Source organism: Bufo bufo, chromosome 5 (genome assembly GCF_905171765.1).
Source record: "Bufo bufo chromosome 5, aBufBuf1.1, whole genome shotgun sequence".
NCBI classification, from domain to species: Eukaryota; Metazoa; Chordata; class Amphibia; order Anura; family Bufonidae; genus Bufo; species Bufo bufo.
The window spans coordinates 145,439,904-145,464,230 of NC_053393.1; the positions used below are offsets into that span (position 1 = coordinate 145,439,904).

General features: G+C 43.7%; 1 protein-coding gene across 1 annotated transcript; it reads right to left on the minus strand.

The window, feature by feature from the left end:
- Positions 1–1,558: 1,558 nt before the first annotated feature.
- Positions 1,559–24,317, minus strand: RNF138 (ring finger protein 138). Its single transcript, XM_040433505.1, has 6 exons — positions 24,196–24,317; positions 22,716–22,881; positions 18,673–18,785; positions 14,960–15,065; positions 13,277–13,384; positions 1,559–1,682 (listed from the first exon to the last, which is right to left on the minus strand). The coding sequence occupies exons 1-6, from the start codon at positions 24,315–24,317 to the stop codon at positions 1,614–1,616; spliced, it is 684 nt and encodes a 227-aa protein (XP_040289439.1). The 3' UTR covers positions 1,559–1,613.
- Positions 24,318–24,327: the final 10 nt, after the last annotated feature.

Genomic DNA, 24,327 nt, shown 5'->3' on the forward strand with positions numbered 1-24,327 from the left:
AATGGGTCCGCATTCCAACAGCCATGTGCATGAGCCCTAAGTGTGTATACATAGCTGTCAGTCACTGATAGTTGTACATAGGGAAGGTGTTCTCAGTGATTGATGGCCTTACACAGAGAATGCTTCTTGCACACAATCGTGTGCTGCGGTCCGCATGCAGATCGCAACCCCCACCATTTGAATGGGGGTCCGCGATCCGTAAGTTCAGCAAAAAGATAGGACAAGGTATATCTTTTTGCGGAACGGAACACCACAGAAGCACTCCGTAGTGCTTTCATTCCGTGGTTCCGTATCTCCGGATTTGCAGACCCATTCAAGTGAAGTGAATGCACATGGCCAGTGTCCCATGTATTGCGGGTCACAATACGGCCACCCGTTTGTGTTCAAGAGGTCTAAGTGTGTGTAAAGAGATGTACGTGGGGGTGTTCTTACATTACAAGTTTAAATGAATCTTTTCTCACAAAGCTATATATCAATCTGCTTGGCTCCCCCTGCTCTAGAACATGCTTTCTACAGAATGCACTGCATTTAGTGGTAACAGGCCATCTGTAATGTACTAAATTTTTGATATTTTTGTGGGCATTCTGTCTGACTTCAAGTAGTGTACAACTTTTTCCTGGGGCAGATGATGCATGAAGGAACAAGTAGCTATACCTGCTGACCAGCAGGAAAAAAATAAAAAATATTTTGGTTGAATTATGTGTTTTTTCTGTATGTGTATATAATATACGCACTGTTCACTGTCCAACTCCTAAACCACTGTGGACACCAAGCAAATTAACAGCAGCAGCGCAACTTGCAGGCAGCATGTTATAGAGCAGGAGGAGCTTAGCACATTTATATATAGTTTTATGGGAAAATATTCTGTAAAACTTTTAATTTATACATTTATATCTCTCCTCTTTTTTACTTCACTTGTACACGGGGGAGATGTCGTCAGTGACTGAACAGGACACTGAAAGAAAATACATTTGTGTGAATGAGTCCATATTCTGTGTAAGGCCTCATGCACACAGCCGTTGCGGCCTGCATACAGCGGCATGCGGACCCATTCACTTGAATAGTTCCGCAATCCGGGAGGTGCGGTGCATGTTCTATTTTTTAAAGGTGCAAACGGATCACATTCAACTTGAATAGGTCTCAATCCATCCCAGCCGCCACACGGATGTTGCCCGTGCATTGGGAACCACAAATTGTGGTCCCCAATGCACGGAACGGCCACGTTCAGTCACTGATAAGCCTGCTCTCATGAACATCTAAGTATAGAAAGAGCAGAGATATAAATGTGTAGGTGACAAGTCTTACTGAATCTTTTCCCACAAAACTATATCTCTTGTAAAAGCCATTCCATCTATACTTTATTAAATGCCATCTCCTCCTGCAAAAATAAAGTCTCACCTGAGTATTGTAAATTAGCAGAAAAAAAAACAAGCAATTTAACACAAGAAATGCACATTTATAACTCATAAAACATTTCCGATTCCATGAATTTCAGACAATTGAGAGACATTACCATCATATGTGGAAACAATTAAAAGACAAACTATTTATTAGACAGCAAGGACTACACACATTTGCCTTTTTCAATTGATAATAATCATTGTCATTTACAGTCAGTAGAATAATTGATAGGATTTCTCAATTGCAGCTTGGAACTGTGCTTCTTCATCCAGGTGGACATTCTGTGACAGGTACGCAATACAGAAAGAACAGATTAATTAAAACAAGGGTTAACTTTCAAGCAAAGCCTCATTTACACACAGCGATAAAGTGCAAGTTGTTACAACTAGTAAAATAAACCTATTAGACCACCTGTACATGTTGCGGAATACGTGCATTTTTTTTCTTCACAGAAAAACCGCATTGTAATACAATACCAGCAAAGTACGAGATTACACAAATCTCATGAACACTTTGTGGCTTTTTATTTTTTTCTGTGTGGAAATTGACCTGCTGTGCAGATGTAAAAATCCACAGCAGGTCATTGATGTTTGCCGTTACAGCTGCGGATTTCACCCTTGAAGGGTGAGATCTCTGGCCAGACCGTACCAAAAACCTGTTAGAAATTGCAGATTTTGGTATAGATATGGTGCATAAACACAAATCCACCTGGAAATTTGTGTGCATCTTATGGGCGTTATCCGACACTTGTGTGCAGGTGGGGTTAGGGTACGGCCACAAGGCTTGCCTGTGATGTGGCCACTATACATGCAGACAAGCAAGCCACTGCAGTATTTTATTAACTTAAAATATTTTGTGGTCATGTCAATAGTCTTGTGGGTTACCACGTCACCATTAACAATCTGTTCATAATGGAGGTAAAGGGCATCTTCAGCTGTCAAGAGCACATGCAACAGGTCAGCCAGTTTCATAGGTATAAATCTGCTGACAGATGCCCTTTATGCAGCGCGTGAATCAGATTTCTTAAACCTCATCCACTTTGCCAATATTGTACAACCCTCTCAAGTGGATGAGCCAAGCCAAAGAGAGGAATGCTCGGGTCACAGGTGGTTTTTGTCTCTACAGAACTTTAAGTTTTCTGTGGAACATAAGGCAGGCAGGTTACAGGGAAATACAGATGCCCTGTCCCGGGTACACAGTCTAGCTGGTGTGTCCCCCCCCCTCAGGGTTGAACAAAGGGGGGGGAGGTATGTAAGAAAGTACAAGGGGCCATCATTGACAGAAGATATGAGTCACCGAGGTTCCTGGCCTCGGTGAGGTAAGAGCCGGTAATTTTAAGTGTCAGCGGCAGTTAGTTCTGACTGACACTATTGGTTATTTAGTGTGGCAGTAAAGCCCATCCGGGCGGGCTCGTACTGCATTAAAAACTGATGTACAATCTGCAGCAAGGCTAGGACAAGGTCCACCACCAACAGAGGCTGAGCTGCCCAAGTGCGGCCCCCCCGCCATTTAGATATGCATGTTTGTTATTAATCAGACATCCACCCCAACCCCCAGTGCGTTCCTTGTAATTTTACCCCATCAGATGGAAAAGAATATTATCTTTAATTAAGAACTATCTTACTTCAGGGCAGACTCTCACGCTCTATCCCTGCTGGGGCCTGGGCTGGACCGTGACCGTGCTGTGCTGCTCCTGGTCTCCAGAAGGCGCACATGTGACCTGACTGCGTACAGCGCGTCAGGTCAAAGTGCGCGCTGTACGCAGCCAGTCAGGCAAGCGACTGAGCAGAGACCAAATCAGCGGAGTGGGGAGGGAGCACGTAAGTCAGTGCCAAGTGCTCACTACTCCCTCCGTCCTCCAGCGCGGCGGGCAGTCCGGCAGCAGCAGCGACGTGGTCAGTGGCCTGCCTGCCGCCCAGAGGCTGGGGAGCTGGCCTGGCCCTGAGGCTGGAGTTTCCCCAGCCTCTGTGTCGGCCCGGCCCTGATCTGCAGTATCAGTCACATGAACATACCCAAATGTTTCACTTCTGTCCATTAAATAGAAATGTATAAGCTGCTCTTGGTAATTAAATTATTGCCCTGGTATGTTAATAAGCCAGCGAGGTCACAAAGAAACCCAAGGTAAGCTCTGAGCAACTAAAGGGCTTTCTCAGATTAAGGGCTCATGCACACGACAGTATGCATTTTGCGGTCAGCAAAAAACGGATCCGCAAAAGATACAGATTACGTCCGTGTGCATTCCGTATTTTGCGGAACGGAACAGCTGGCCCCTAATAGAACAGTGCTATCCTTGTTCATAATGCGGACAATAATAGGACATTTTTTTGCGGAACGGAATGCACACAGTAACTTCCAATTTTTTTTTGCGGACCCATTAAAAAGAGTGGTCAGAAAAAAAAATTTAAAAAATAACACACACACACAAAATACGTTTGTGCGCCTGAGCCCTAACAGTTAATGAGTTCACATGAGGAAGACACTGAACAATGGTGCATGGCCGCTTTGCAAGGAGAAAGTCTATGCTCTACAAAAAGAACATTGCTGCCCATCTGCAGTTTCCTAAAGATCACCTGGACAAGCCAAAAGGGTACTGGAACAATGTTATGTGCATGGATGAGACCAAAATAGATATTTTCTTTGTTTAAATGAGCCGTTAGCAAGCGCTGCCTCTAATGCCATCATCCCGAAAAAGCGGTCTGCAGACGAGATGCTGGCGTATTATTATCCAAGACATGTATCAAGGCCTAGTTAAAGGGTCAAAACATTGACTTATAGGATAGCTGCCTTACATCTGGTGGCATTAGAGGCAGAGCTTGTTAAAAGCTCATTTGCCTCCCATTCTTCTCAGAATTCCAGAATGACATGTATGGCCTATAAGTCTCCTCACACCGCTCTCCCCAAGGAGAGATAGTACCCCCCAAATGTTGGTTTAAATGAAAAAAGTGTTATATTTGAAAGGAAAAAATAAATATATACTGGTTTAGTTTACTGGTAAATCCTTTTCCAGGTAGTCCGACATGACAGCACCCATGGAGGTTGTCCTTATGGTCTCTGTAGGGACAGGAAGAGAGAGATTAAAAGGCACCCTCCCCTCCCACTCTCCAGTGTTTTTCCAAATTACTACACCGGATAGGATCCAACACCTTTTTATTAATAACAATGTTACATTCACACTGCCATCAAGGTTGGAACCATTATACCAGGGAGGGTAATATGGGGTGCTGTCATGTCAGACTCCTGGAAAAGGATTTACCGGTAAACTAAACCAGTATTTCCAGGATGTCCCTCCATGACAGCACCCATGGAGAACTAACAAATTAATCTCCTGGGGGGGGAGAGGACTACTGCCTGAAGGACTTTCTGCCCGAAAGCCAAGTCCTGGCAGGCCAACACATCTAATCTGTAAGGTCTGGCAAAAGTCAGACCAGGTTGCAGCCCTGCAAATCTGGTCAATTGTAGCATCTGCCTTCTCTGCCCAGGAAGTTGCCATGGCTCTAGTAGAATGCGCCTTCAAGTTTAAAGGACAGGTCTTCTCCTGAAGTCTGTATGTTTCTTTAATCAATCATGCCAACGTCTGTTTTGAAGTTTTCAGTCCTCTATTCTTCCCACCAAATTGGATGAATAAATTACTTGATCTTCTCCAAGTACTTGTCCTGTCAAGGTAGGCTAGGATCGTTCTTCTAACATCCAGACACTGGAATCTCTTCTCCTGTATATTTTTGGGAGAGGAACAAAATGAAGGGAGTGTTAGCTCTTGCTCTCTATGAAAGGTTGAGACCACCTTAGGTAAAAAGGCTGGATCTAGCTTCAGGATTATGCGATGATCCAGAATCCTTAAATATGGTTCTTTAATAGATAATGCCTGAATTTCTCCTATCCTGCGGGCTGTGGTTATGGCCAGGAGAAATACCGCCTTGAGAGAGATATGTTTTTCAGATATAAGGTAGATAGGCTCAAAGGGGGGGGGGGGGGAAATCACAAACCTTTTAAGACTACATTTAGATCCCGTGGGGGGAATAGACTGTCTCAAGGTGGGTCTCAACCTAGAAGCTGCTCTTAGGAAACTCCTAATCCATCTATGTTCTGCAAGGGGTGTATCTAGACAACAGCTGAGTGCCGAGATCTGTACTTTAAGCGTGCTGGGCTTTAGTCCTGCATCAAATCCCTCCTGAAGAAATTCTAATATGCAACCCACTGAAGGAGATCTGGTGTCCGCCTGATTTTGCGACAACCAGGATGAAAATTTCTTCCATATTTTATTATATATAGCTCTCGTGACGGGTTTGCAGCAGCCTTGTAGAGTTGAGATTACCTTATCTGAGAGCCCCTTGTTAAGGTCTGCCTTTCAGGATCCAGGCTGTAAGATTCAGTTTGTCCAGATTGGGATGAAGAAGCAGTCCTTGTGACAGGAGATCCTGTCTTTTTGGAAGGGTCATCGGTTCTCTGATGGACACGATCTTTAGAACTGAAAACCAGGCTCTCTTGGGCCAAGCTGGTGCCACCAAAATCAGCGTGGTTGAACTCACTCAACTTCTTCAGGATTAATGGTATGAGGGGAAATGGAGGAAAAGCGTAAGCTAGACTCATGTCCCACTTCTGGGAAAAAGCATCTACCGCCAATGGTCTCCCTCTTGGGTCTAGCGATTAGAAATAGTCCAGCTGAGTATTTCTGCTGGACGCAAATAGATCCGCTTGAGGTTTTCCCCATTCCTGACAAATCATCTGGAAAACTTCCTTGTTTAACTTCCACTCCCCTGGTTCGACCCTGTGTCGACTGAGGAAGTCCGCTGTGGAGTTGAGACCCCTTCAGGTGCGTGGCTGTAATGGACAAGACCTTCTTTTCTGCACACCTGAAGAGGATATTCGCTAAGCCCTGAAGTTGAGGGTTCTTTGTCCCTCCCTGTCTTTTTATGTAACAGACAGTCGTCATATTGTCCGACAGGACTCTGACATGGTGGCCTGTGAGGAGATGTTCCGCGGCTTTCAGGAACTCCCAAACCGCTTTTAGTTCCTTGTAGTTTGAGGAACTTAGGGCGTCTGTACTGGACCAACTGCCCTGAAAAAACTGATCCTCTAAGTGAGCACCCCAACCCCGGCTGCTTGCATCCGTGGTTATTGTCTTGAGTGGTATCATATTCCAGGAAACCCCCCTTGACAGGTTCTCTGTTACCAACCACCAGGAGAGGGAGTCTACTGCTCTGTCCGAGAGCTATCCTGGAGTTTAACGATCTGTGGTCTTTGTCCCAAGATAAGAGGACCTCCGTCTGGAGAGTTCTTTAATGGAACGGGGCCCAGGGAACTGTCGTGATGCACGAGGTCATTAGGCCTAGGATTTGCATGGCCTCTCGTAGTGTCCGCTTTTCCTTTAATCTGAAGGAGTTTATGCTTTTCCTTATGCTGATTTGCTTGTCCTGAGAAAGGAAAGAATGTTGAGCTATCGAATCTAAGAGAGTTCCCAGGAACTTCTTTTGTGTTGCCGGCTGCAAATCCGACTTCTCCAGGTTTATCTTCCATCCCAGACTTGTGAGCAAATAGAGTCCGTCCTTTGTGAAACTTTAACTCCTCTTCTGACTGCCACCAGAAGAAAGTCGTCTAGGTATGGAATTATAGTTACCTGCCTCTGTCTTAGGTAGGCTACCATTTCTGCCACTACCTTTGTGAAGATACGTGGGGCTGATGATATTCCAAACGGAAGGCACTGAAATTGGTAATGTAATATCTTCCCGTCTTTCTTGATCGCAAATCTCAAGTACTGCTGGAACTGATGGTGAATGGAGATGTGGTAATAGGCATCCTTTAGATCCAGGGTGCACAGAAACGCCCCTGGACCCATCAGTGGGATCGTAGATTTTACTGACTCCATCTTGAAATGGTAGTGTGTTATCCATCTGTTTATTAAGAATTTTAGGTTGATGGTCCTTTTGGATCAGTCTGGTTTTGTTATGAGGAACAGTTTTGAATAGTGGCCCTTGAATTCCTCTGAAGGAGGGACCTGTACTATTGCACCCAATTTCAATAGCTTTTGGACATCCGTCTGAAGCTGATCCTGAAGTGAAGCAGATTGGAAAACTGTAGTCTGAAACAGTCTTGGAGGAGGTGAAACTCTATTCTTAACCCCTTCTGGATGAATTCCAGAATATACTGTTTCTTTGTTATTTGGATCCAATTTTCCCAAAAGAACTGGAGTCTGCCCCCTACTGGCCTGGCGTCATAGTCTCTGTCTTGGTATTGGGGTTAAAGAGAAACCCTCGGCCTCTTCCTCCTTTCGGGTAGCTCCACCTCCTAGTCTTTCCTTTACTTCTGGGAGCGTTTTGAAAACTGCTGGCCGGCTTACGAAAGGGCAAAGGTTTTTTGCTTTTCTCCGCCGGAAACACTTTCTTTTTGTCCGCTGTCTTTTCCAGAATTTCGTCTAGTACTGGCCCAAAGAGGTGGGAACCTTTAAGGGGTATAGCGCAAAATTTATTTTTAGAGGCTATATCCCCTGACCAGGATTTTAGCCACAAGCTCTCCTAGCTGTGTTAGTTTAGGAATCTGCTTTTGCTGCAAATCTTATGGACTCCGCAGAGGCGTCTGCCATAAAAGGATGCAGCCATTTTAAATAGAGGTAACGACCCCAGGATTTCTTCTCTAGGAGGTGTCTTGCTTAAGATGTTCCTCCAGCTGATTCACCCATAAAGCCATAGACCTGGCTACAGAGGTAGCAGCAATGTTAGTATTGATAGTATTGGCTGAAACCTCCCATGCTCTTTTGAGTAATCCGTCAATCTTCCTATCCATTGGGTCCTTTAATTGGGCCGAATCTTCAAATGGTAGTGTGGTTCTTCTAACCACTTTTGCTACATGGATATCCACCTTAGGGACCACATCCCACAGTTTTGCATCCTCAGGGTTGAACAGCAATCTGTTTTTAAATTCACGAGGTATATATATAATTTCTTATCAGCATCAGCCCACTCGTCGATCACTAAATCCTTTAAGTTTTCGTTCGCCGGGAACAACTTTTTCTTTGCTTTTAACCCGCCGAACATTTCATCCTGCACTGAGCGAGTCTGCTCTTCCTCCTCAATATCCATTGTCTGTCTTACAGCCGACAGAAGGGGATCTAAATCTTCTTGTGAAAAAAAAGATCTCTCTTCTGATCAGCCATATAAGACGAACCCTGATCATCATCCATCTCTTCTGAAAGATATAATCACTCTTCTTCAGACTCTGACTCCCTTAGTACTCTGGGTCTTTTTGGGGGAGGGGAACCAGCACACTGTTTCTGAAACCATACTGGAACTGGCCGCCCGGATCTCCTCTTTCACAATCACTATCAAGTCCGACAGGAGAGACGATTTCTCCTCTCTGAGAATCTTCGCCAGACAGTCACTACATAAAGCTTTTTTATATGACTGGCATTTTCTTTGAACATAAAGCACATCTTCTGGCTTTTTTTTGGTTCTCCCAGAGATTGAACTGTAGAGTCTCTCTCTCCCTACATAGGAAGAGAGAGAGTCCGTTAGCTGAATTGTACTGCATAACAAAACAAAGGGGATCTGAGCCACCTCAGGCACTTACATGACCCAGGAAAGGGATGTCTGCGCTAGTGTCCTGCATAGCTGACATCTGGACCTCCATACCTCACCCAGACAAAAAATTGACTCAATTTATGTCCTACCTGGTCCATTCTGTTGCCGCGCGGCTCCGCCTCCTCACTTCCTGGGGGGGGGGGGGGGGGCGACGACTTATTCAAACGAAGAGGCAACCCCCCCTGCATGCCACCGCCGCACCGGGTTTAGCGTTCCCTGGGTGCCGCCATCTTCTTCTGACCATGTGACCTCGACTTGCGGTCACCTGATCTGCACGCCGAGCAGGAAGAGCGCAGGAGCCGCAGCCAATCCCAGAGCTCCCAACCGGAAGAAGCGGCCTCGGCCCCCCACGATACCGCGGCTAAAGTAGGTACAGGGGAAAAAAAAAAAGTGTATCGGGGACAGCTAGGGGACCTCTACCCCGAGAGGTGCTAGCGTTAGGCCTCCAGAATCTGAAGAGGAGAGGTAAAAACCCCCTGACCAGATTCGGCCCCAAATCCTTCTCATTCCCAGAGCAGGGAACGACTTCTCTCTGCTCCTATCCCTGTAGGGACAGGAAGAACACTGGAGAGTGGGAGGGGAGGGTGCCTTTTAATCTCTCTCGCTTCCTGTCCCTACAGAGACCAATAGGACAACCTCCATGGGTGCTGTCATGGAGGGACGTCCTGGAAAAACTGCATTCCAGCTTAAAATCCTCATCCTATCTGTGCAAACAGGTGGTGGTAGCATCATTGTTTGGACCCGTTTTGCTGCATCTAGTCCATCAATGATGGAAAGTGCTCCTGGAACAATGAATTCAAAAATTTTCTAAAGAATTTGCTGGTATAACGTGGGTTATGCAGCAAGACAACGACCCTAAGAACACAAGTCATTCTATCAAAGAATGGTTAAAGGGGTTATGTCATCTGTGACTTTGATGGCATATGGCAAGGACATGCCTTTAAAGTCAGCTAGGTGCTGGTCTCGCCTTTGGTGGCATATCCTACCAATGTCTCAGATGAGACAGCCCCTTTATAGAAGGATAAAGTTAAGGTTTTGAAATGGACAAGTCAAAGTCCTAACTTTAATCCAATGCAAAAGTTGTGGAAAGACCTGAAGTGAGCAGTTTACGGAAGGAGACCTACAAACATTGTGTAATGACCCAGAGTTCCATTACCACCTTGCTATCATTTCCTATGTGCCAATACCTGTCATCCAATGTATTTCATGTCATCTTCTGATAATGTGCATTTACACTCCATTTAATATTTATGTTCATGTAATGTGCCTGGTTACCACAAGGTGCCAGCAAACATTTGGCAGTGCTAGAGCAGGGAATGGACTGGATTGTCCATTCTCTCTCCCCCTCTAGAGGGAGAAGGAGGAGTTTAGCTAATAGGAGTCAGTCTACTCTTCCCCCTCTTGGGGAGAGGATGCGAGTTCTAGTCTACCCTCCTAAGGGAGAGGTTGTACATCGGCCAGCAGAGTCCTGCCTGCTCTGCTAGGCCCGCAGGTTCTGCTTGCATAAAAGGACTATTTGGCTGCATGTCCCCTCCTGGGCTTTCATTGCCTTCATCCAAGCTGAGCCGAAGCTTGAGGTACTAAATTACCAGGACAAGAAGTTCCTAGGATTACCTACAGAGAAAGACTACTACTGCTAACAGAGCTGAGGAAGCTACAGCATAGCAGAGCTGAGATTGTTGCAGAGAAAGTATTTGCTTGCTAAAACCAAGATAAAATCTGGAAACTGTCTGAATTACCGTTTATGCCAAGTAAAAGCAACTGTTCAACGTTTACCAAGTCTAGACTCATATTTTTTCTACCCCATCCAAGTTCTCCATCCCCTTTTGCACTGCCTCGGTCGACCACGTCTGGGATCCACCCGTATTCAGGTAGGAGGACCGTGACAAACGTGCTACACAACATCTCCAGGGATATTGTGGCCTATTCAACACCACTCTGGCCTTCTTACACTGGGTACCAACACTACCACCTACCAAGAGGACTCCATGTTCCTGTTGCTTAACCACAACTGGCGTCACATTTACTTGTTCTATAAAAGAGGGAAATATTTAGTAGAAACCTCCCAAGGGGCAAGGGATCCCCCAGGCGCTGGACCTGGCCGTTGCAATTGAAGCAGTTTTGTCTGGAAGAATTGGCTAAAAATTCCTCCAAGCCAATGTGCAGGACTGAACAATTACTGGAAACATTTAGTTATTGCTGCACAAGAGGGTCGCAGCAGATACTAAAAGCAAAGGTTCACATATGTTTGCCACTCAGACATGAGATATTGGATTGTTTTCCTCATTAAATATGACCAAGTCATATTTTTTACTCCTTTGGTTATTTATCTTTACTTTTAGGATTTCTTTGAAAATCTGATGTAGTTATAGATCAATTTTATGTAGAAGATTTTGAAGGCTTCAAACTTTCAAGCACTACTGTAGAGGATGAAAAGGAACCAGAGAGATTTGTTTACATGTTAAAAATGGGTCAGGAAAGTCCTGTTAATAACCATACTAATCTCAGAAAACAACTTTAAGGGCCGTTTCACACGAACGAGTCCATTGCTGGAATCATACGCCGGACGGAAAACTTGCTCGTGTGAAAGAGGCCTAAGGTTCATTTGTTTATTAGCAAACCACCATTTTCTGCCAAACCTTAAATGTTGATCAAAATTTATTCTGCATGTATAACAATTTTGGATAGTGTAAATGGTGCTCAGGCGAGATTTTATACAGTATATATAAACCTTGCGAAGAAAAAATAAAAATCGTGGATATATTACATTCATTGTAAGGATTGAGATTTTCATTTACCGTATACTCAACGCCTTTGACTTTACACCATTTTAGCTGATTCCCATATTTTTTACCAAGGGGAAACCCCTGAAAAAATGTATGCCCTCCCAGAAACTGAGGACAGTTTGCCCTTTTTTTTACTGTACAGAGGAGATGTGCTTAGTGTATGCTGCAAAGCTTATCTAGGAAAACAATTCCTGGGAGTGAAGGCGGCCAGAAAAGCAATTTTGCTAAGGATTAACCTCTGTGGGAGAGCAGAACAGATTACTACAGGAGTTTAAGGGCCAAGCATGGACAAAAACAGTAAAGTTAACGCATGCCTATGGCTGTAGTCTTTACTGCCTTTGGTTTGGGTTAGCTTCTGGCACCCGTCACACTACTGAAACAGACTGGGCATCTGATCTAGGACTGCACCTGCATTTGGACACTGCAGAGAAAGATTGAGAGATTGCACACTTTTGGTAATTTTTTGAAGTTTGCTGGTGTCTATAGAAAAACTCTGGGAGGAACACCATCACCATAGTCATCCCTATACATATCCTTTAGAAAAACCCTACTCTGATATACTTGAGAACTGTGCCTACTCCTTTTGTTTGCATTGTGACACCTACCATCTATTCAGTAAGAAAGACCATTTATACTACAACCAAGCCGGCCTTGTCATTGGTCTCCATTCCTGATTAGAACCCCTGTTCTCCTGCCTTGCACACTGCTGTTCACCCAACATCAAGGATAGACACCTCAGCCACTACCAGGCAGGAGACTCCAAAGTCCAGGGGGTGCCCTCAGGAGGTAAGAAGGGTTGCGTCCTTCCAATCACTGTACATGCGGCTTGGGAGAGAGCTGGAGAAACATTAGCCACACTGCTTGCTACAACCACCCTCATTGTCACCACCACTCACATCTTCCTCTCCAGCCCCCTTCCTTTCCCCATGCGGGTCAGTGTGCTGCATAAAAGGTAAAGCTCTATAACATTTAAAAGGTTATGTACAATCTGAAATTTAACATGCAGTGTGCAAGTACTGCAATATTAATGAACGCAGACTGATCTAACAGTCTCGAGTAATACAGTAATTGCACTATTGCTTGCTGTAAATTCAAGCGCATATAATAAGATACCCGTTTGAATTATTCTTAAAGAGGTTGTCCATTCCTTTGCAAGTGATGGCTTTTTCTCAGGATAGGCCTTCACTATCTAATCGGCAGGAGTCTGACACCACATGCTAATCTGCTGTCCTGCACTAGCTCTGGGGCCAGTTGTCAGTGGTGGAACTACACCACCACTATCTGTTGGACAGTGAAGTGAATAGCACCAGAGTCGATCGGTGGGGTGCAGCATGTCCGGCCATTACTATCTGATCGGCGGAGGTCTATATTCAAAAGAGAATCACTTGTAAAGTTTTGGACAACTCATTTAATGAGTAACCCTAATAAAATAATTCCTGCAGCTGGCCATGACAGGGTTTCTATTGTAATAATCAGTTCCAGGCGATTTATTTAGAAAATTGCATATTGGATACTTACCATGAACTCGTCATAATTAAACTGGTGTCTGGCATTTAGGTGTCCTACAATATTGCCAGTTGAATAATTGGTATCCCCACAGGGCAAAGCAGAACATATAGGGCACATCTGTAAAGTATAAGGACATCAAAATGGTCACAAATTGGATATTACACTTCTATGTCTTTATCTTTTCACTCTATTGAATTCATGGTTGAACAATGATAAAAACTTTATAAAATGTGCAAGATATGTTAATTAGTAGGCATTTTCTTCTATACAAAAATGGAACTTAAAAGGGGCTGTCTGAAAATTAAAAAATCTCAGACAAGCACTACAATGGCTCAAGATAAGAATTGGACCAGCGACTCTGGAGAATAGGGCAAGTTTAACTTGTTTTAAGCCAATTTAGGGTTTGCCCAAGATTTTTAATTATCTTGGAAAACCCCTTTAAAATGCATTTTTATGTTAACATTTGTTTAGAATTTTGAAGTTGGCAAAGATTGCTGTTGGGTGACCGATTAGGTGTCTATACACAGCTTTTTTGCTGGATCCGGCAGGGTTCAGTAAAAACACTTCCGTTCTGATAGTACAAGAATCTGCATCCGTTATGAACGGATCCGGTTGTATTATCTTTTCGACATATCCAAGACTGATCATCAGGAACGCCATTAAAAGTCAATGGGAGACGATCAGTTTTCAATTTTGTCAGAAAACGGATCTGTCCCCATTGACCTGCATTGATCCACATCCCAGGACAGAAAGCTCTCCGGTATGAGAATGGAATGCATTTTGGAACATTCTGTTCAGTTAAGTCCCCATTGACAATGAATAGGGACAAAACGGAAGCTTTTTTTCCCCCCCAGTATTGAGACCCTATGACGGATCTCAATACCGGAAATTATTAACGCTAGTGTGAAAGTAGCCTTAATGGAAGAACATCAGATATGTTGTAATATAGTACTGTAGTATACTTACCATTATGGAAGACCATGCCATTGCTATGGGGTCTGAGGGTCAGCACTGAACACCTTCTCTTGCTTCTCAGCAAAACTCTGCATTTTTCTTCAAACATTAGGGGGAGCTCAGTAAATACAGAATTTTACAATTTCTATTGAATTCCATGCCAACTATAGATTCCCATGAAGTGAGCTACCCTGGTGGTGGTTGCAGGCAGCCATTATTATAATATAGTACATGGAGGGAAGTGGGAGCTTTAGAACAGCATGGGGAAGATTTAGCAGTGGATTTATGAAAGTTGGTGTGAACACATTGAAGAATACGGTGGTCAGAACAAGTGCCATATTTATCAACCCATGTTTCTGTCCTAGAAGTCTGGCTAAGTGGGTGATTCGCCGTGCAACTTTATTACAGTATTCCTCCAATAAAAAAAATAAAAAAAAATTATACATTCATCAGAAACTTCTAATAGCGGTGTACATCTCTGGTTCAGTAAAAAGGCTGTATGGAGCCTGTGAATTCAGAGGGAGCTAATGGTGTCATGATGTGAACCCAGCCTTACCCCTGCCCCAAGCTGCTGGATCTTATTTCCACATCAACTGGGTAAATGGTCAGCCAGGTTATGGTTATTGTAATAAATCCCAGCTACTATATAAAAGCCAAAAATTGTTTCCCCCTTTTTTGTTGTCCTGATTTAGAAGTACGGTATGCAGTCAGTTTATACAAAAGGTGAAAGAGGTTTACCGCTTCTGCAACGTCAAAATAATGCATGAAGTTGCAATGGTCCAGTAAGGCTTTTCTGTTCAAGTTTCCTTGTTGGCACAGTGGGCACTTGTACAGTGCATCGAACCTGAAAAATGACAATTTCCTTATATTTAGTATACATTATTTAAGGATAATTGGCATAGCAAAAATAAAAATTTGGCTCTTTTCAGATGCCATCACTTCCCCAACAACCTGCGAAAGGAGATCCTGGTCCCCCTTTCCTTTTAAACTACCAGATAATGAAAAACACCAGGAAATCAATGTAATTGAGCCAAGATTGACAAACTATTAGGTCACTTTCACACAAGCGAGCTTTCCGCGCGGGTGCAATACGTGAAGTGAACGCACAGCACTGAATCCTGACTCATTTCAATGGGTCTGTCCACACAAGTGTTTTTCCACGCAACATTTATGCGTTGCGCGAGAATAGAAGCATGTTATACATTCTCCGTTTTTTTTTTTTATGCATAGATGTGAATGGGGCTTTGCTGAAAAATGCAATTCATCCAGATATCACTGATAATGGTTAGGAGATGTTTGTAAATCTTCAGTTTTTTCACGAATCAAAACTAATTGCACTCGTGCAGAAAAAAAAAAAAAGAAAAACTGAAGAGAAATGCAATTGCAGACAAAACTGACTAAACTTGTGAAAAATGAAACGTTTGCGAAATGGTGCGAGTGTCACTGAATGCATCCTGACACAATCCATATAATTCCTGTGAAAGAGGCCCAAGGCTATAAAGGCTATGGACATCTTTGGGTGCATTTATCTCTCTCTCACACACACGAAGCGCAATTCCCGCAAGGGACACGTTTGTGTTAAAGAGCCCTAACCCTTAACTCTGAATGCCTAACAGGTCATAAACACTTCTTTAAAGCGATTGCATCATATTTCTAGGATATGCCACTAATGTCAGATAGGTGGGTCACCCATCTACAGATTGAACCAAAGTAAATGAGAGCACACCATGCAAGTGTGGCCACCCTTCATTTACTGCTATGAGAACTCTGAAAATAACCATGCGCTGGCTCAGCTATTTCTCACCCCTTTCCCATAACCGTGAATGAAGGGTCACTTGTGCATGCGCAGTGCACTCCTACACTTTGGTGGGCCGGTTCTGGAGATAGGACTCGTACCTGACATTGGTGGCATATCCTAGTGATAATTTAGTTAAAATGAGTGTTTATGAGCTGTTAGGAAAGTAAAGATAAGGGCTACAGATCAAGTCATCAGAGCATCTCTGACAGATTCACTGAGAAGGAAGAAGCAATTGTTTGCAGACACAAACATTCTTGAGTTAGAAGCAGGTTCTGGAGGTGGGACCTGCACCTATCGATATGCAATAAATGACCCAGATGGGAATACCCATTTAATTTTCATCAGGGGTCAATTATCCGGTAATTACCGTTTGGTAGGATCACTATGAAACACAGGCGTGCATGGGATGAACGTTTGGGTTTTCCCGTGTTAATATACCTCTAGGACATTTGGAGGGTCTGTCTGGCTACCCATACCTTAAGTGGGGAAAATTGGTAGAAGCCAATTTTCCCCACTTAAGGGAAAAAATAAAAATAAAAAAAATAATAATTTTTAAAAATCCTTCCCGACTCCAATCAGAATAACTCCCTGGATCAACGACCCCTCTCGTAGCTATAGCCTGTAATATTATTACACTCCAGAAATACATCCAGGCCCCTCTTGATCTCTTTTAGTGTATTCACCATGACCACCTCCTCAGGCAGAGAGTTCCATAGTCTCACTGCTCTTACCATAAAGAATCCTCTTCTAGGTTTGTGTACAAACCTTCTTGTCCCCTGCGTCTGGAGTATATAAGGCCGATCTGAAGATCAGATAGTATTGACTACTTTCAAACTATTGATTATTTAACAGCACTATTAGGTATTGCCATCATATTTCCCAATAAGCAACTTTAAAGGGAACCGGTCACCTGCAAAACGCATATTAAACCGACCACAGTACCTTACAGTATCCGCCAGTGTGTTGCTAATTAGGTTTTTCTTTCCTCTTTGTGTTTCTTCATACTTGTTAAAAACGCTGTTTTAATGTCGTTTGGCGCTGTCTCCGAGTCAGGCTTGAAGTCAAGGGGGCAGCGGCCTCCTTGCTTCAAGTAAAGCTAAGCCCGCCCCTTACCCCTCCTACAATTAGATGGACATGCTGCCGTTAAGCCAGGATCGCGCTCTTCTAGCGCATGCGCGGTACGCTGCCTGTTACAGCGCAATCCTCACTCACCCGCCTGCATTTTGCTGACTGCAGATGCGCCGGACAGTTCGATCGCGTGCCCGGCCGTCACGCTGTAACAGGCAGCGTACCGCGCATGCGCTAGAAGAGCGTGATCACGGCAGCATGTCCATCTAATTGTAGAGAGGAGGGGTAAGAGGCGGGCTTAGCTTTACTTGAAGCAAGGAGGCCGCTGCCCCTTAACTTCAAGCCTGACTCAGACAGTGCCAACCGACATTAAAACAGCGTTTTTAACGAGTATGAAGAAACACAAAGAGGAAAGAAAAACATGATTAGCAACACACTGGGGGATACTGTAAGGTACTGTGGTCGTTTTAATATGCGTTTTGCAGGTGACAGGTTCCCTTTAATATTTATTGGTCTTTGTTCTTCCTGCTCTAGTGATAACATGACATGTGAACATTGCAGCCAATCACCGACCGCAGAGGCAACCTCAGAGGTGTTGATACATCACTGCTGCAGCCATGGCATGTTGAAAAGTGATTGAAAGAGCAGTAAGCATTTTTTTTATATCATTCTAAGCATTTTTAGGTTGCTAGACAACCCTATTAATTTATGTAGGGGGCATCAATGTCTGTCAAAGTGAGTAATTATTGACTACCTATTCTAGAGAGGCCTAGTAGGCTCAGAAATTATTTAAAAATTTATATTTTATGGAGTAGGTTTTACAGTAACTGAAGTTGTGATTGATTTTCAACTGGCAAAATTAAAGATGGTAAGAGGAGTTTTCCTGGGATTTTTTATTTGGGGAGCACTATATAACATAAGAGTTGAGGGGGCGCAGTACAGCCAGGTGCAGCCCATTTTTCTGGTACATGCTGGAGATTTAGAAAATTGCCCATCTTCGGGATGTGAGAGAGTGGAAGCCATTAGATTCCGATTAAAAACCACAGCCTCTCCAGTTCCTGTATGTTACAGAAGCATACAGAGCTTTCTGTTTAAGCCAGACATGAAGTTTGTACAAAGTTCAGGTCTGTATGTACAGTGTGACTGTATTCTCCCCTAGAAGCAAACACATACCAACTTTACAGTTTGAATTTTGGACAACTAGGTCCCACCCCTGGGAACACCCCCAAACTGTAAGGTACTGTCCATTTATGGGCAGGGCTTACACAAGCCCCACCATTTTCAGCCCAGAACAGTCCAAATTTGCAGGGACTGTCTGAAAATTAGGGACAGTCCCTGCAAATCCATCCCAAACTGTTGGCAACTATGGAAGTATTGCTTCTAAGGTAGAATATCTTCATGCATGCGTCTCCCAACAAAGCCTGTACATCAGTGTATGGAGGCCATAGAACTGCGTACTACGAAGCCGTGCAGGCTGCATACCCATGTGCATAAGCCCATAAAGTTGCTTAAATTTTGTGTTTTTCCATCATGATCCTGAACTGGGCTAGTTAAAATGCACTTTAGTTTTACAGTTTTTTCTTACTGTTTGGCATTATATAGGTCACTGTGCAATTTCGAGTCTTTGGCTGCAGTTCCAAACTCCTCCTGGTAACCTTTGCATGTCTTGTAGTGGAGTCGCATGTAAGATAACTTCACCTATGGAAATAAAGAATCTGGTATGACTCTGGATATCAGCGGTAACCAGTGTTGAGCGCGAATATTCGAATATCGCCAGAATTTGCAAATATTTAGAATATAGTGCTATATATTCGCGAATAGTGTCGAATATTCTAATCGCGAATATATTACATTGACAATGACTGGAGATCAAATATTCAGCCAAAAATTTGCGAAATATCACGAATTCGAATATTGCCCATGTCGCTCATCACTAGCTGTAACACCCACATTACATTCTAAGAATATTTTCACACGTCTGTCAGTGATGACATCCGGGAGAAGATAGTTAGCGTTTCATCCATGAAGATGTCCCGTGAGGAATCTGTTGTTGGTCCACGTGTGTTTTTTGCCCTCCATGTGTCATCTATATTCCATGATGTGCAACTACTAGACAAAGTGATTTCCAGAGCATCTTCTACCAATGCTCCGTGAAAAAAAACCACTGAAAGAACACAGATGACATCTGTGTTTTTCATGGACCCATAGAATTAGATATACGTTCTTCTTCCGCACCATGAACCAATGTAGTGCATGTCTCCATTGTGGGTCACAGGAAAAACACTGATGTATGAAATAACACGTTAAGGGTCCATTCACACGTCAGCAAAATACGGACAACGGCAATATGCGTTCCACGTTTTGCGGAAAGCACATCGCCGGGACTAATAGAATATGCCTATTCTTGTCCGCAATTGCGGACAAGAATAGAATAGGGCATGTTCGCATTTCAGTTCCCCCCCAAAAAAAAAAAAACACGACCTGGAAGTGCATAGAAATGAATGGGTCCGCAATTCCGTTCTGCAAAATGCGGAACAGAATTGCGGACGTGTGAATGGATCTTAAGGCCTCTTTCAGACGGGCGTTGCGGGAAAAGGTGCGGGTGCGTTACGGGAACACCCACGATTTTTCCGCGCGAGTGCAAAAGATTGTAATGCGTTTTGCACTCGCGTGAGAAAAATCGCGCATGTTTGGTACCCAAACCCGAACTTCTTCAAAGAAGATCGGGGTTGTGTAGATTGTATCAGTTTCCCTTATAACATAGTTATAAGGGAAAATAATAGCATTCTGAATACAGAATGCACAGTACAATAGCGCTGGAGGGGTTAAAATATATATATATATATATATATATATATATATATTTAACTCACCTTAGTCCAGTTGATCGCGCAGCCCGGCATCTCCTTCTGTCTCCTTTGCTGAACAGGACCTGTGGTGAGCATTCATTACAGGAGCAGGACCTGTGGTGACGTCACTGCGGTCATCACATGATCCATCACCATGGTAAAAGATCATGTGATGGATCATGTGATGACCGGAGTGACGCCACCACAGGTCCTGTTGCTGCACAGAGCTCAGATGAAGACAGAAGGAGATGCCGGCTACGCGATCAACTGGACTAAGGCGAGTTAAATTATAATTTATTTATTTTTTAACCCGTACAGCGCCATTTTACTATGCATTCTGTATTCAGAATGCTATTATTTTCCCTTATAACCATGTTATAAGGGAAAATAATAAAGATCGGGTCTCCATCCCGATCGTCTCCTAGCAACCGTGCGTGAAAATCGCACCGCATCCGCACTTGCTTGCGGATGCTTGTGATTTTCACGCAGCCCCATTCACTTCTATGGGGCCTGCGTTGCGTGAAAAACGCAGAATATAGAGCATGCTGCGATTTTCACGCAACGCACAAGTGATGCGTGAAAATCACCGCTCATGTGAACAGCCCCATAGAAATGAATGGGTCGGTATTCAGTGCGGGTGCAATGCGTTCAACTCACGCATCGCATCCGCGCGGAATACTCGCCCGTGAGAAAGGGGCCTAAAAGGGAACCTGTCACCACAAATTCAATGCAAGATACTGACACAATGTAAGGGCTCATTCATATGAATGTATGTATTCTGCGGTCCACAAAACATGGATGATGTCCATGTGCATTCCGTATTTTGCAGAACAGAACAGCTGGGCCCTAATAGAACAGTCCTAGCCTTGTCCGCATGACTGACATGTTCTATTTTTTTGCGGAACGGACATGCGGAAACGGAATGCACACAGGAGTAACTTCTGTTTTTTTTTTTGCCGACCAATTGAGAGGAATGGTTCCGCATACTGTCCGAAAAACAAAACGGACACAGTAAGAAAATACCGTACGTTCGTTTGCATGAGCCCTAATAGAGCAGAATTTGCAGAGTTATATATAGTTTTAGGGCTCATTTACACAACCATATGTGTTTTGTGGTGCACAAATCGCAGATTCTCAAGACACAGATAACGGCCATGTGCGTTCCGCAATTTGCGGAACACAGTGCATTTCTATCATAGGGCAGGCCATATCTTTGTGGGGCCAAAGTACACGGAAGTACTGATGCAGACAGCGCACTGTATGCTGTCCACATATTTTACGGCCCCATTGAAATGAATGGGTTCGCATCCCAGAATGAGCAGGAATTTAAATGAATTACAAATTTTCCTGAACCTTTTGCCATAAAATGACATCAATCTGCTCAGCTCCTCCTGCTCTATAACATGCTGCTTCATGGAGAACAGACAGCACATGCCTATGATTCACAGAAGTGTGAATGAGGCCGAACATTCACAGAAAAGTTATAGATGCACATTTATCAAGCTAGTCTGTTTTTTAGATTCCAATTAAGGCTCATTCACACGAACGTGTGCTGCCCATTGCCGTATTGTGGCCTGCATTTGCGGATCCACAATACACGGGCACCGTTCCGTGTGCATTCCACAACACTGATGCGGACCCATTCACTTCAATGGGCCTGCAACTCCGGAGATGCGGAACGGAAGCACGGACACCGAGTGCTTCCTGGGGTTCTGTTCCGTGCCTCCACACCGCACAAAGATAGAGCATGTTCTCTTTTTGCGGAACGGACGGATCGCGGACCCAGTCAAGTGAATGGGTCCGCGATCCCCATGTGACTGGGCCATGGTCGGTGCCTGTGCATTGCAAACCGCAATTTGCTGTCCACAGCACGGGCACAGGCTTCACACGGTCGTGTGAACAAGCCCTTAGACTGCAGTAACTGATTCACCTGTCAGTATTTTGCAGGCTATTTATTAAAAGTCACACAGCAGTTGATGAATGAGGCGAGAAGCCTTTGTATTAGGGCTCATGCACACAAACCTATCTGGTCCACAGTTTGTGGGTCAGATGCCGACCCATTCACTTCAATGGGGCTGCAAAATATGTCCGTTCTGCATCCCCGCAAAGAAAAACAAAAAAAACAAACCACCATGTCCTATTCTTTCCCGTTTTACGGACAAGGATAGGGTAGTTCTATAGAGGGCAGGACGTTCCATGCCGCAAAATTCAGAACACACACGGCCAGTATCCATGTTTTGCAGACCGCAAAATCAGAAACAGTCGTGTGCATGAATCCTTAGTCAGGTCTCTGGTGGTTCCGTTTTTAAAGGGGTTGTCCGAGCTTTTAATATTGATGGCCTATCCTCAGGATAGGTCATCAATATCAGATTGGCGGGGGGCTGACACCTGGCAACCTCGCCGATCAGCTGTATGCACTGTGTATGGCAAAGCCGTGGTGAACAGGAAGAGAGCCGGGACGTGTGCACGCCGTCTCTTCAGACAGCTGATCGGTGGGGGTGCCAGGTGTTGGACTCCCACCGATCTGATAACCATCACTATTAAAAGCCAGGACAACCCCTTTAGTGCAGAAGTAGTAGCAATGTCTCAAAAACAGGCGTACTTTCAGTAGTAAATTCTTAACAAAAAATTAAAATAAATAAGAGTCTAAAACAACTTTTTTTTGCCCAAAAACTGGCACAAACACTATAATAAATATGCCCCATAGTATGAATGGACTCCAAATGTAATAGTGGCATATGGTTCCTCTGCTAGGAAAAAAAACTGTTGTGTCTCTTACCAGTTTCCCACAGCATGTGCAATCTAGCGAGAGGATCCTCATTTTCATTTCTATGTCCGAAGCTCTTATTGGTGCTGATCTTTCCCATCTACATAATGCCCCACGGCAGAGAGGACAATGGGCGCCACTTGCTTTAATAGCCATTAACAAGCATTTTCTGCAAAAGCTGAAAATTTGGGATATTGTTTTTAAAGAAAAACTTCATACAAACATTGAGTTTTGATAGCTGCGATTGCTCGTTCCCATACAGATTCATTGTTTCTGGGCAGCAGATTCCCATTAAAACTGGGTCTTGTGATATTTTTTTTTTTTTGCCTAAAACTGGTGTGGCGCACATCGTAAATGACCCCCTATAATTTTGGGTGCTGGATGAAAGACATTACTTTTTCCATTCACCAATTATCAGAATGAGCATTCCTAGAGACACTCACTACTAATAATCGCCCTGATCATGGGTCCACATAAAAAGGGCCTTAAAATTTATTTATTTTTTAAAATAAAAAATTTGTGTTAAGCCTCATTTACAAACGTTTTGGTCAGTGATTGGGAGCCAAAACCAGGATTGGAGCCTACATGCACACACACACACGGTATAGGGAAAGATTTGTACCTGGTTTTGGCTCAGAATCACTGACCGAACACCAAGTGTGTGAATAAAGGCCTTAGAAGAAGTTATCCTCTATCCATGGCATAATGGATAACTATTAGATAGGTGGGGACTCAACCACTGGAGCCATGCAGATCAGGAGAATAGGGGACCTGTACTCCTGAAAAATTGGAGTAGTGCACTGCTGCTCTATTCACCTTTATGGGACTGCTAGAAATAGAGTACAGCGCTCAGTTATCTCGGAGTCCCTTATTCACAAGGTGCAGTCAAACTGCATTGCATACTGGTAATAACAGCTATATAATCTATTACAGACTAACAATTTCTATATAAAGTATTGCAAAATAGTAATAACTGTTGAATACCCATTACAGACTAGTAATAACATAATACACATTGCAATGAGATATATATATAAAAAATTTTTTTTTTTTTTATTTTTTTTTTTTTACACATATACACACTAAATTAAAGCTTTGGAGATCTGACACAGAGCAGCCTGCCGGATTCACTACTGCAATGAGGTCCGATGGTGATCCGGCCAATTTCCAGCATACATGCAGGGTTTCAGCTTGACATTTGCGCCGGATCAAGCAGTTGGATCTCTTAAGTGGAGATGTGAGCCCAGCCTTAACAAGGCCAGTGTAAATGAAAACTAGCTTTTCTGCCCACAACAACCAATTGGATCCCACCTTTCATTTTCCAAAGGAACTCTGAAAAAAATGAAAGGTGGAATCTGATTGGTTGCTATGGGCAACAAAACCAGTTTTCCTTTCCACCACGTTTGATAAATCTCCCCCAACATATTTAAGCATTGCAGACTAATAAGCCACATACTGTACATGAATCCAAAGGAAAAGAGCATTTACTCACACGTGCTGACAGTTCTGAGTTCTGACTGGGGTCTGAAATATGTCCCGACATATTGAACAGCTGAAATCTTCTGGGTCGTGATTCTCTGAGAACACAGAGGTTAAGGCTTGTGCTTCTGCCATTAAAAACAAC

Coding starts and splice junctions, on each gene's coding strand:
- RNF138 (XM_040433505.1), bottom strand. CDS start 24,317: ATGGCAGAAGCACAAGCCTTAACCTCTGTGTTCTCAGAGAATCACGAC. Junction 22,882..24,195: donor ACTCAGAACTGTCAGCACGT/GTGAGTAAATGC, acceptor CCAAATTTTCAG/CTTTTGCAGAAAATGCTTGT. Junction 18,786..22,715: donor GCACATGCTGTGGGAAACTG/GTAAGAGACACA, acceptor TTATTTCCATAG/GTGAAGTTATCTTACATGCG.